The sequence below is a fragment of the Mustela nigripes genome, chromosome 9, assembly GCF_022355385.1.
Source record: "Mustela nigripes isolate SB6536 chromosome 9, MUSNIG.SB6536, whole genome shotgun sequence".
Classification (NCBI taxonomy): domain Eukaryota; kingdom Metazoa; phylum Chordata; class Mammalia; order Carnivora; family Mustelidae; genus Mustela; species Mustela nigripes.
Window position 1 is genome coordinate 9,400,053 of NC_081565.1, and position 13,052 is coordinate 9,413,104.

At 38.0% G+C, this 13,052-nt stretch overlaps 1 protein-coding gene across 4 annotated transcripts in view; it reads left to right on the top strand.

Annotated features, from left to right (window-relative positions):
- Positions 1 to 13,052, top strand: part of MAPKAP1 (MAPK associated protein 1) — a 243,204-nt gene that overhangs the window by 123,453 nt on the left and 106,699 nt on the right. For all 4 annotated transcript variants that reach the window (XM_059410805.1, XM_059410802.1, XM_059410803.1 and 1 more), the window contains one exon: positions 7,287 to 7,463. In XM_059410805.1, coding sequence (XP_059266788.1) covers positions 7,287 to 7,463 — 177 coding nt within the window. The remainder of the gene's footprint in view (positions 1 to 7,286; positions 7,464 to 13,052) is intronic.

Sequence of the window (13,052 nt, forward strand, 5' to 3'; positions counted from 1 at the left end):
GGGTGGGAGAAAAGTCAGGGAAGGCTTCTTAGTAGAATGGAATACCTGAGCTAAATCTTGAAAGATGACCAGACAGACTAAGTATAGGGAGCCTCTGGGTTGAGAGACTTGCATGAGTATTAACAGGAGCTGGCATATGATCTGATGAGGATACTATAAGCAGCTAGTGTGAATGAAGCTTAAGCTCTAGGTTCTGGAATGGCAGAAGATTGAGTTGAAAAGCACAACAAAGTATAGTGAGAAGACTTTATGGAAGCCAGATACTTGTAATGGGCTCTTTTGGTTTAATTGTAAAGGGTGCAAAAGGTTTTAAGTATGGGAATGACAGTATGGTGTTGTGTTTCAGAAAGATCCCACTGAATATTTTCAGGGTCAGTTTATAATAGAGTTGACAAATTTCTGAAACTTAGAATTTTGCGTAGTGAATTCTTTTTAAAAATATCTAGTTCAGAATGATATGAAAGAGGACTTCTCAGAAATGCCAGAATGTTAGAATTAGCAAACAGGGATGTTAAAACAGCTATTATAAACATGCTTCATATGTTCAAGATGATAGAGGAAAGAAGTAGGAGATATTTTAAAAAACCCAAATGGAACTTTTAGAGATGAAAATTATAGGATCTGAAATGAAAACATGAGTTTAACAGCAGATTAGATACTATAAAAGAAAACATCAACAAACTTGAAAACGTAGTAATAGGAACTATCCAAAAAGGAGCTCAAAACAGTATGAAGGTCTTCCATTTGGAAATTAGTGGGCATTCTCTCTTTAGAACTTCTTAACCAGGAATTTTAGGCTTAACTATTCCTGTGTGATATGGCTGTGGCTTGACAAACCTTAAAAGGTTACTTACCAATTTACTTTATATTTATGGGATTTTTATTTTGGAGATGAGGATATCTTGAAAGTCTTAAAAGACTTTTCTCTGACCTCAAAGAAATGAACTTCTGTGCTGCAATCCTCAGGGCGTTTCTTTCTATTGATAATGTTTGACACACTCTTTATAATTGATTCTGTCATCAAAGTAAATACCAAAGCCCAAGTAAAGGGTTCTGGATATTGCAGAGCCATGTGCTCTTTTCGTTTTTCATTTAAAAACAACAACAACAACAACAACAAAAAACAAGCATTCATCTATCTAGTCCTATCCTTAAGTATATTTTGCATGTTTTGAAGATAAAAGTGAATTTTTATGAGTATGTAAATTGAACGTGTCAGATCACATTTGAGAGGAAACTAGGATGTTTACTAGAATGCTCCCAAATTTTTATATACAAATTAAATGCCAATTAAATACCATCTTCCTATATATGGATTATAGGCTTTTGTCTCTTCATAAAAACCTTACTGGCCTTTGAACATGAAATGAGTATTGGTCAATAATTCAATGAAATAAATTTTTCTAATGCAAAATTTTATTAGCCTTATTTGATGAAACATGAGTAAGTGAAATTCAGTTAATTATACCCATTAACACTTCAGGGATTAGGATATGTAGATACATATGTTTATTTTTTAGTCACATATTTATTTGTTTATATAAATATGAAATCTCCACGGTTGCTGTAGTGAGTACATTTAATGATAGAGTATGTGTGTGTGTATCTATCTGTCTTCCAGAAGGACTCTTTTTGGCAACAGGGTCCATTTTGCCCCCATTCATTGTTCTAACTTCCAATCCTCTCACAAACCTAATTGTCCCTGGAAGGGAGTTCTTTTTCCATGCCAACCCACTTCTAAAATTAAACCTCTTTCTGTGGATCCTATTATGCTGTACTTACTTCCATTAGTCTTTTCTTTTTTTTCCAGGAGGAACTCTTTTTTTTTAATTTTTAATTCAAGCATACTTAATATACAATGTTATATTAACACAAAGAAAATGAAAACATAAATTCAAAAAGATATATGTACCCCTGTGTTTTTATTGCAACATTATTTATAATAACCAAGATACCGAAGCAAGTATCCTTCAATAGATAAATGGATAAAGAAGATGTGTGTGTGTGTGTATACACATTATATATACACTCTATATACATCAAAAATGGAAAATTATTCAGCCATAAAATAGAATGAAATCTCACCAGTTGCAACAACATGGATGGATCTAGAGGATGTAACTAAGTGAAATAAGTCAAAGAAAGACGAATACCATATGATACCATATGATCTCACTCATAGGTGGAATTTAAGAAACAAAAAAATGAGCAAAGATAAAAAAGACAAATGAAAAAACAGACTCTTAAATATAAGAACAAACCTGCAGTTATTTATTAGTCTTTTATCATTTTTCAATCTCTCTGATAGTGTCTCACAAACAGGACTTCTGGTGTTCTCTATTTCATGCTATCTGCCATGCTTCTGTTAGATAGTTAATTCTGCTTCTGTGTAATGAGAAGCTTAGGAGTGGTAGAAGAAATTTTGACAAAATGAGAATCCTTTCTTCAGGTACTGTGCAATTAATTAAGTCATTTAATCCTTTTAAGACCGTTATGCAGTAGATATGTATGGTTAGTTTCTCCATAATTCCAAGACTTGATAGAGAAAATGACCACTTAGAAATCAGGAGATGTGGGGTGCCTAGTGGCTCAATGGGTTAAGCTTCTGCCTTCGGCTCAGGTCATGATCTCAGGGTCCTGGGATCAAGCCCTGCATCAGGCTCTCTGCTCGGTGGGGAGCCTGCTTCCCCATCTCTCTCTGCCTGCTGCTCTGCCTACTTGTGATTTCTCTCTCTCTCTCTGTCAGATAAATAAAATCTTAAAAAAAAAAAAAAAAAAAAGAAGGGATGTGGATGAGGCAGGAAATGCTGGGGGTCCTCAGGACAGGTGATTCTTCAGTGGGGTGAGAGGAGATTTCCCAACCTTCTTTGTACTGTTCTATATTTTTAAATTGTTTTGTGTTTCTGATAGGCCTGCATTACCCTTACCAAAAAATAAGTTCAATATTTTATAAAGGAAAATGAAATACTTAGTCATTATGGGACATCTGGAAGGTACAGGAAAAAAGTGCTCATTGCTTAAATGTAAGCACAACGTTTGTAAACGTTTTGGTACCTTTCATTCTAGTCATTTTATATGCAGATAATTCAGCATTTTGGCATAGTTGTAATAATTTGTGTTTTTTCTCCGTAAAAAAGTAAGGTGTGGGATGCCTGGGTAGCTCAGTCAGTTAAGAATCCATCGGCTCAGATCATGATCTTAGGGTTGTTAAGATCAAACCCCTGTCTCCCTCCCTTGGCCCCTCTCCCCTTTAAAGAAAGAAAAAAAGTGAGGTGCCAGTACTCCCTATCTTGATGAACTATAAAAATGCCTCTCTCATCCTCACCTCTTCCTGGGCCTTTTTCTCCTTTTGTCTTGAATTGCAGTCTCTGACTCATCTACACTGCCTAGAAAGCCCCATTTGGTTAACAGATATCAATGTGACAAGCAAGAAAAAGAAAAAGAAAAGCTTATTAGTTCTCCTCTTCTTGTTAGCACACACATCATTAATAATACCCTTTATGTTTTTTTCATGAGTAGAGTGATTCAGTCTACACATTCATATATTCATTCATTCAACAAATATTTGTTAAGTATCTACTAAGGGCCAGCCATTTTATTCTTCAGTGAGAAGCAGAGACACTAGAAGAATCCTTGCTCTTTAGGAGAACATAGAAGCACAAATAAGAAAAATGTGATAAGTATACGTAGAAATATTAATCAACTTCGAAAAGACCACAGAGAGGAATCAGTTGGATTCTCTCTCCTAGAGATCCAAATGATTCCCCTAGAGAAATCAAGGAAAGCTTTTTATACATTAAAAAAAATGGAGGATCTCAGAGAGATTTAGTCACACAGCCAGTTAGTGGTTGAATTAGCATTAAAACCAGAGCTGACTGTAAAACCACTCTTTCTTCTACTGAACTAGGTCACAAGGAGGAGGCATCCCTCTTTTCATTGTGTTCATTGTTATAAGTTCCAGATGTCAGTATGTGGGGGATTCTTGAGTCATGGACCACAGCTTCCCCCTTTTTCTCTCCCTGCTTCAGAATGCCACCAGTTTCTGATTTGATCTAAGAGTAACAGAGTGGAAGTAAGGAGACCTGAGTCTCTAGAACCAGCTTTGCCACTCTTCGAACTGGGTCGTCATGGGCATCTTATTCCTCATTTCTAGACATCTCTTCCCATTTGTAAAAGTGAGGAGGTTGAAATAAATCTAAGCTTCTAATTTTTGTAATATGTCATGGTTTCCTCCTTCTTTTCAAATTATGAGGCATTTCCATAGAAGCAAGGGTTCCCAAGGGCCTTGGCAAGTCTAGACACACCATGGAATTGGCAGAGGAATAGGTGGGGGTCAAAGGTGAAGGCTCTTAACTACCTGGGTTTGAATCTCAGGTCTGTCACTTACTGCTATTTAATCTTGAACAAACCACTTAACTTCATTGAGCCTTGCTTTTCTAATTTGTAAATCAGAAATAATAATAAATAACTCAGTTGTGTGAAGATTCATTGAGCTTTTGTATATCTATCCACACTATTTTACATGGTGTCGGGCACATAGCACTCAATTAATATAGGTAATGATACTAATGGCTACTGTACTAGTACTAATTTGGAGTCCTGAAGAGGTTTTAGAAACCAAAATACCATAGTAGCTTCTTTTACTAATGATTCCTTTGTATAGGCACAAAGGAACCAATATGTACATGCGTTGAATATGGAGTTTTAGTAATTTTCCCCTCAGGTGTTCAATTAAAGGGTTGAAAGAGTTGGGGTACTGTTTGCTGCTAACTTTTACTCATGACCCAGAAAAGACTTCCATTCCTCTTGTATAATATGGGAGGAGTCATTCATTCTTTTCTCTGCTGTGTTCTCAGTGCTCAGAGCAGGCTACAGCACGGGGTAGGTACTTTGCAAATGTTTTTTGAGTGACTAAATGATTTCACACTTTGTTTTTAAAAACTGAGGAGAATAGTAGCACTTGGCAGTGAGTCTTTAGGCTCTTGGATCTTATTTTGTGACATGTGTTGAGTTTGTTTTGAAGGGGATTTGGGGACATCCCATGACATTCAAAACAGAATTCTTCTGATACCAATGTTTGGCTTTCTGCTTTGATCAATAGGCTTATTATTTGCCCTTGAAACCTCTGTGGTGCTGGGGAATCACAGACATTCCTCAGGATGATTTACACGGCAATAAATAATCTGTGCTGTCGGTTGCTTGCTTCATCAGTGTCTGCCCTGTTCCTAAAACCCTGGAGGCTCCATGGGTTGGAGCACTGCCGACACTAACTCCAGATCATGTCCCTTAGCTTTACTGTTCTTTTGTTGCTCTAATATGCATCCACAACACATTTTTTTTTAAAAGATTCTATTTATTTATTCGACAGAGATCACAAGTAGGCAGGGAGGAAGGCAGAGAGACAGGCAGAGAGATGGGGAAGCAGACTCCCTGCTGAGCAGAGAGCTTGATGTGGGGCTCAATCCCAGGACCCTGGGATCAAGACCTGAGCTGAAGGCAGAGGCTTTAGCCCACTGAGCCACCCAGGCACCCCTCCACAACGCATTTTTAAGGGTTGGTGTAATTGTAGAAGTTATTTTCCATCTGACTTTATTATAGTTACGATACCATTTATTTTTTTATCTCTGTTATATGGTAGGCTCTGCATATATCATCTTCTCTAATCTGAGTTAGGTGATTGTACCCTTTTTATAGAAGTGGAAACTCAGACCCAAGGAGGTGAAGCTTTTTTTCTGAAATCGCGTGGCCCGTAAGTGCTGGAACTTAGATTTTATTTTAACTCAGGTCTTTCTGGACGCAAAGCTCTTAGCAGCAATACTATGACATTTTTTTAATCTAAGGGACTTTCTTCTGCTGCTATAAGTGTTTGGGGTTTAAGTTTGCAACCTCTTGCAAAGATCCATAAGTTTTCCATATCATTCAGAGATGAATTTTAAATTTCTTACCAGCGTTGCAAATACATGAAATTTATAGAGACAAACATAGCCAGATTACTTTCTTGTTATCCATCCATTTAGCAAATTTATAGTTCCCATTAATTTTAATCTGTCCTTATTACCTGTTTTATATAATAAATATCTCTTAGTCCTGACAGACTGAGTATAGATCACCTGAAGTAGGCTCGCTCTCAATAAGCAGAGTTGCAGCTAAAGATTTGTGAATTAATTGGGAAAATTGCAAATCAGGTAGTCAGTGAAATAATTCATTGTCACATCCAATCAATAAACTTTGTAAATCAACTCATTTAATTCAAAAAATGATCTATATAGATCAAGCAACCAATTAAACAATTAGCATACACTTTGCAATTAATTAATTTAAGCATCAATCATATAATTAAAACTCCAAATTTAAGCTGCACAATTTAGAACTCTAGTGCCTTGTGAACTACTAGGTTCATGTCTGTGAATGCTAGCAGATTAGCAGTTTCACAGTTCAGCTTAGGAGCAGGGTATCTTAAAATGTTTTTAATTGATTTTTAAGCTTTAAATTGTCTTTATGATGGTAGAGGTTCCCACCTTTTTTCTGCAAGTTGACTTTTTAATTCCCCCAAAGAAAGAGAAGGCAGTGTGTGTCGGCTGTAAGATGGGGAAGTCTGGAATCTGGGATTATAGACTGGACATTCTGGGGATGTGAGGACAGTAGTTACCTGCATCAGGATAACTCAGGTCATTTGCTTTTACTCTGTTACGTATCCTTAGTGTCTGGAATCAGATCTTGCCATGTGAATCTGATACTCTTCAAAGAAAGGAGAACTGTATGGATTATCTTTGTTACCTTGAGTATTCCTCTGACCTAGAACAGGTATTTTCTTAACCCCAACCGTAAGTCAAAGGCCTCTGATTCCTCCCCCATGCCAATAATTTTTTCTCCTTTATAGTTTTGTTTCTCTTTTATGATATTTATTTTATGTATACTTACAGGTAACTAGTGTAGTACTTACTTTTTCAACTTGATATACTGTAAGCTTCCTTGAGGGCTAATACTAAGTGTCATCTTTGATTTAAGGGGTTAAGTTCTGCATCTTACCTATAACAGGTGCTCAGTAAATGTTTGTTGAAAGAATAGAGTACTGGAAGGCCCTCATTTCACATTGCTTTTCTCCCCCTTTGTATGCCATGTTTTCTCCTTCAAATGCAGTAGGATTGGGGGGAATCTAATGTATCACCAGGCTCTTGGGTAAAAGAACAGCTGTGTCCCAGTTTGCTTGCTGTATACCATCGGCTCTGGTCTCCTTGGCCCTCCTTCATCTTGGTATTCACTCACCTTTTTGGTTTTCCTTTCAGTGACAACGTCAGTGCCTACTGCCTGCATATTGCTGAGGATGACGGGGAGGTTGACACAGACTTCCCCCCACTGGACTCCAACGAGCCCATTCATAAGTTCGGCTTCAGTACCTTGGCCCTGGTTGAAAAGTATTCATCTCCTGGTCTGACATCCAAAGAGTCACTCTTTGTTCGAATGTGAGTATTGACCCTGTTACTGATCGCAGTATCTCATCTCTGCCTTCTAGGACTTGGACTTGTTTGCTCATGATTTGAATGCCACTGGGCATCTGGATTTTCATTTGTGGTGACTACTTCCAGGGAGATGTTGACGACACCGTTTGCATTGTGTTTCATGCTTCTGCACCTGGATTGAATGCAGACATGCTTTGCAGTAGCAATTTGCATTAGGTAGCTCTCTGCACGTAGTATCTGTGAGCCAGGCTTCTGGACCTACTGCGTGGGGTACTTTGGAGACTGCAAAGCAAAAATTTTGGTTTTCCCTTTGTCTTCATGAACTCCAAACTATATGAAAATGTGCATTGCAGCCACTTTTGTCTTGTGACTTAAAATACTTCTTTTCTTCTCCAACTTCATTCAAATCAACTTTGATTTTTCCTCTCAGTTGCCTTCCTTTAGACTGATAAGGGGGTATTTTCCCGTGCCTTTGGCATTCTAATAAAGGCTTTAACTTATAAGCCCTTTCCAGAAAAAGTGTTTGTAAATGCAGAAAATAAAATCCACCAAGAATGTAAAAGAGTTCCATTATATTTAAATACTTCTGAAATTATTAAATGAATTTGTGATACAGTGATATGTATGGCTTTTTAATACCAAGATCCAGCAGCAGGTCTAACTCCTAAGTCTCTCACTTCAAAGTAGTGATGAGCATAAATGAGATTTGAGAAGTCTGCAGCAACTGTAATGTGCTGTGACATTTGTTTTTTTTCTGTTCTTAACAGAGTCACCAATACTGCTAATACTACTGTGATTTGTTGACTATATTTATAATTGAAGGAAATGGGGACACCTGGGTGGCTCAGTGGGTTAAAGCCTCTGCCTTTGGTTCAGGTAATGATCCCAGGGTCCTGGGATGGAGCCCCACAGCAGGCTCTCTGCTCAGCAGAGAAAAGCCTCTCCTGCAAATGCAAGAGAGCCTCCTCTCTCTGCTTGCCTGTCTGCCTACTTGTGATCTCTGTCTGTCAAATAAATAAATAAAGTCTTTAAAAAAATAATAATTCAAGGAGATGCTAAATATCATAAGTTAATGAAAATAAAAATAAAATTTTTGTGTATTCAAGTCTCTAGAGCGAGTTTTACCCAGAGGTCCCAATTGTTAGAAGAAAGCCTGTAACATTTTCTAAGCACAGCGTAAGCTTCGCTAATGGGAACGGAGACTTGCCCTCTCCAGGCCTCTCCTGGGAACACTAGTGATCCTTTTGGCACCCCCTGCTGTTAGTAACCAGCAAACTCACTATCCACAGGAGGGATTGCTTTAGAGGACTTTTCCCTTCTCTCTTTAAAACATACTGCCTTTGTTTCAGATTTTCAGTGAAAATAGGATTATGCTACCTATGATATAGGAGGATTTTGTGTCAGGGGGAGCTGTTGGGGGGGATGATTCCAAGTTTTTGTACTTAGGGTTTCATCCCTGCTATGAAGTCTTGTTTGCTATATGTAACAGTAAATATTTTCCCTCTTTTTATGTTTCAAAGGGGCTAAATCAACAACACTGAAGAATACTGAAAGTAATCTAAAACTTATCCAATGATTTATCCCTCCTAATATAACTATTTTCATATCATCGTTTCCATGTATATATGGAAATATATATATTAAAATATATATTATATATTACATATATTATTATATATATTAAAGTTTCTGCTCTAGTGTAAATATTTTGTTATTTTTACTTAAAATTACAAATATTTGATATCTTTTCTTAGTTCCTATAATCTATATTTATTATGTACCAAGAATCTAGACCAACCCTGTGCTCATGGAGCTTACTATCTAGTAAGGAGGGATTCGTCAAATCATTAAAACGTGGCAAGCAGGACAACAGAAAAAGGTCCAGGCTGTGTTGGAAGCCTACCACATTTTAAAGTCTTATTGTCACAAAGTATCATTAGGACATTTTTTCTGTTTACTTTAGAAGATGTATACAGGGCTACTTCAGTAGTCTCCACCTGCATTTTTGTTTTTATTTGTAAATGACTGGAAGAGTTCTCATTAGTGCATAATTATTTACTACATAAATATTAACATGTGACCACCACATTCTTTTGAAGTAAATGTCCTTTTTAAAACAAGGGCTTTTAGATCATTGATTTTCAACAGAATGGGGCTGGGGATAGCAAGACATACCTTCCTGGGAGAAGCATCTAAAGACTATACAGGGTCTCCCTATGAACCCCGGCTTTTGGAGAATGGGAGGAAAGAGAGGAGGAAGGGCAGAGGGTAACAACAACTGCTTTGAACTTAATACTCTTACTTTTTTCCTGAATTACTCCCATCCCTGCACTCCCACTCCCAAACACACACACCCCAGGCAGTCCTTTTTCTATTTTAAAGTTCAAGAGAGCTTATTCAATATGTCTGGAGTGTTTCTGAAAACACGAGGTAAAGTAAAAACTTTATATGCATTTAAGAAAAAAAAATGTCAATAAATTTTGTTTCTTCTCTTCCTCAGTTGTCTGATGAAATAGTACAGATTACTGACCGTTTGCCCCATGTGTATTTTCTTGCTTCAGCAACCTTCCATTCACCTTGCTGGTCTATATTCTAAGTTAGAAAAGCCCCTCCTGAAAAAAAAAAAAAAAATAAAGAAAGAAAGAAAAAGAAAAGCCTCTCCTGCAAATGCAAGACAATGTGTCCAAAGTTTCATAGAGTAAAGTCCCAGCAAAATAAGTACAGCTGTCGCTCCTTTTCCCGGTTGACCCCTTACCTCCTTGCCTCTCTCTCCCAGGGGAGAATGGGCAGGGGGTGTCTGGGAAGACACGGAACTGAACCAGGAAGAGAGAGCTCGGCTTTGACAATAAGCAGTGAATTAGTATTTACTAAATGAAAGCTATGTATATGTTAGTCCATTTAATCTGAATATAGACTGGTTTTTATTATGACCATTTTCAAGACATAAAAACTGAGGCTGACAAACTTTGCTCTCAGGCCTGGATTTGCCCCCATACCTGACTTGCAAAGTCCACACCCTTTGCAACACACTGCTGAGGGTTTGGGACAGTGGTGGGGAATCTAGTGGTGGTCTCATCATTCAAGTGTCCACTGTCTTAAGGCCAACATTCAGCTATATATATTATAGTGTAGGGTAGGAGTGAGGGAGCCTCTGGCGCCAGAATGCTTGCGTGCCATTCCTGACTTTACCCTTGCTAGTATGTGTATGTAATCTTGGATGAACTGCTTAACCTTTTTTGGCCCAGTCAAATGAGGGTAATAATAATAGTACCTACCTCATAGAGCCATGATGAGGATTGAATGAGTTGATATATATAAAACACTTAGAACAGTGCCTGGCTGTGTGAGTGTTTATTGTAGTTACTGTTGCTGTGACTAGAAACCTTTTGAGGGCAAGAACTGATCACTTATGCCCCACAACACCCAGAGTAGCTCCATTAGTGTGGTAGGTACACCACAAATATGTCTCAAATGAACTAAATAGAACACTACCTGTTTCTGCATTTTTCTCCTTCCCCTCCTTTCTCTCTCTATAAGAGAAGGGCAGAGTGTGGGTAGACATTGTTCAGCTGGACTGAAAAGTTACCAGGATAACGTTTGCTGACTTAGGGGTAGGCATAGACATTGGCAGGGGTAGACATTGGAGATCTGTAGACTTCAACTCAGTCCTCTTACGGGCAGACATCTTTTAAGAGATAGTAGCAAGACTGTAAACTCCTTGAAGAGAGGGTGTACACAGTCTTCGTAGAGAAGGAATGGATGAATCTTCAGGTGTCTTTGGGCTGCTGGTGGGGGGGGTGGGCTGGTCAAACTTTCTTTCCTATTTTTCTTTCTGAGCCCACCTAGCTTTTGGTACAGCCCTGTGCCAGAAGGCAAGCCCCCCAGCTTGCCTTCTGGCTTTCGGAGGCCCTCACATCACCCACCCCACCCCTCACACCTCCCACATACCATCTTTTCCCACTCCAAGTGAGGCTGTACAAACTTTGAGCTTCAGCTAACCTGGGTTCAAGTTTCAGTTTCACTGGCGACTTGCTACATGACTGTACTCTCAGCTTCTTCATCTGAAAAATGAGGGGAGTAATAACTACCTCATGGAATTGTCATGAGGAATTTTCTGAAATGTAAATCATGTACAGACCTCTTTTAAAGGAAAATTAATTCTCCTGAAGCCTCAATGTTTGCCAAAATTCATTTTATTATAACATTACTTAAATACCCTTAAGTGTAAAATTCTAGCTATAAATTCCATGTCTTTATGCAATCCAAACAAAATTACAAATTAAATACAAATAAAACTATAACATTAATAAAATGCAAATTAACAACTTAAATGCAACAGATGATGTTTGGTTCAGATTAAGTCACTGATGTTGGATTTAATGGTGTTAAATGTTTTACTTGTCAACTTGAGTTTTTTTGATTTTCTTATGAAACATTGACTACCATATTAATATTTGTCCTTTTAAATAGTGAGTGTATTTTTAACTACTAGTCCATTATTTTAATGAGCCAGTTGATTTATAGTGCATTCTCCCCCCGCCCCCCAGTTTTACATGTGCTTTACTGGAAAAATAAGGCATTTCTGCAACGATAACGAATTTATGTCAGTTTGCCCAGGACTTTCCCTGTTTTGAGATTCAAACTCCTATACCCAGGAGCATCCGCCTCAGCCCATTGTTGTTTGTTCTGTACATAGGCGGGTTCTCTGCCTGACCGATACCTGGGCACAGTGTGACTTGGGTACTCAGAGCATGAATTCTTCAGAGTTCAGCAAACAGGAGTTCCGTAGAGAGAGCCTAGTGCCCGCTTCTCCCCTCACTTTTCTCTATTCAACAAAGAATTAATAATCCCACTTCTGCATGCGACTTGCAGTGATGTCATTTGGCTTTTACTGAATCTATTAGTGACATTAACTCTAGCTGCTAGAACACACAACCCCCAGATCTCACCAGTTTATCCAGCAAGTCAGCCGACTTCCTCTATAAAGAGCCAAGCAGTAAATATTTTAGGCTTGTGGGCCATACCTCTCTGTAACTCAGCTCTGCTATAGTAGCAAGAAAGCAGCCATAGACAACAATATATCAATGAAAGGGCATGGGATAGATGTGTTGACACTGGCTTATCCTACTAAGTTTAGTTCTTGTTCAGATCCATCTGATGAGGTTGGGTTTTTCTCCTGGGTGTTTCTCCTCTAGGCAGTGATTCAGGGCTCCCCCAGCTGGGTAGAGATGGAGAACATGGAAGTGTAGGAGTGGCCTATATCTCTATCAATCTATTGCTTGTATAGGTTATCATATATATACATATATGTATCATCTACATATAATTTTGCTTTTTAAAATATACATTATATGTATATGATACGTGTGTGTGTGTGTGTGTGTGTTCTTGATTTTCATTAAAATAAAAACAAAAATTTTAAATCCTAACACTTAGCTTGTGAATTCATCTGTTGATCCTGAGGGCTGTTGAATCTAAGATAGGAAATGCTGTTAAGAAGATGTTAGCTCAGACCCTGGTATGCAGGAAGTGTTACATAGTTGCTATTTTTATTTTTTCTGTGAGAGATTCATCGGTCTGAATAATTCACAC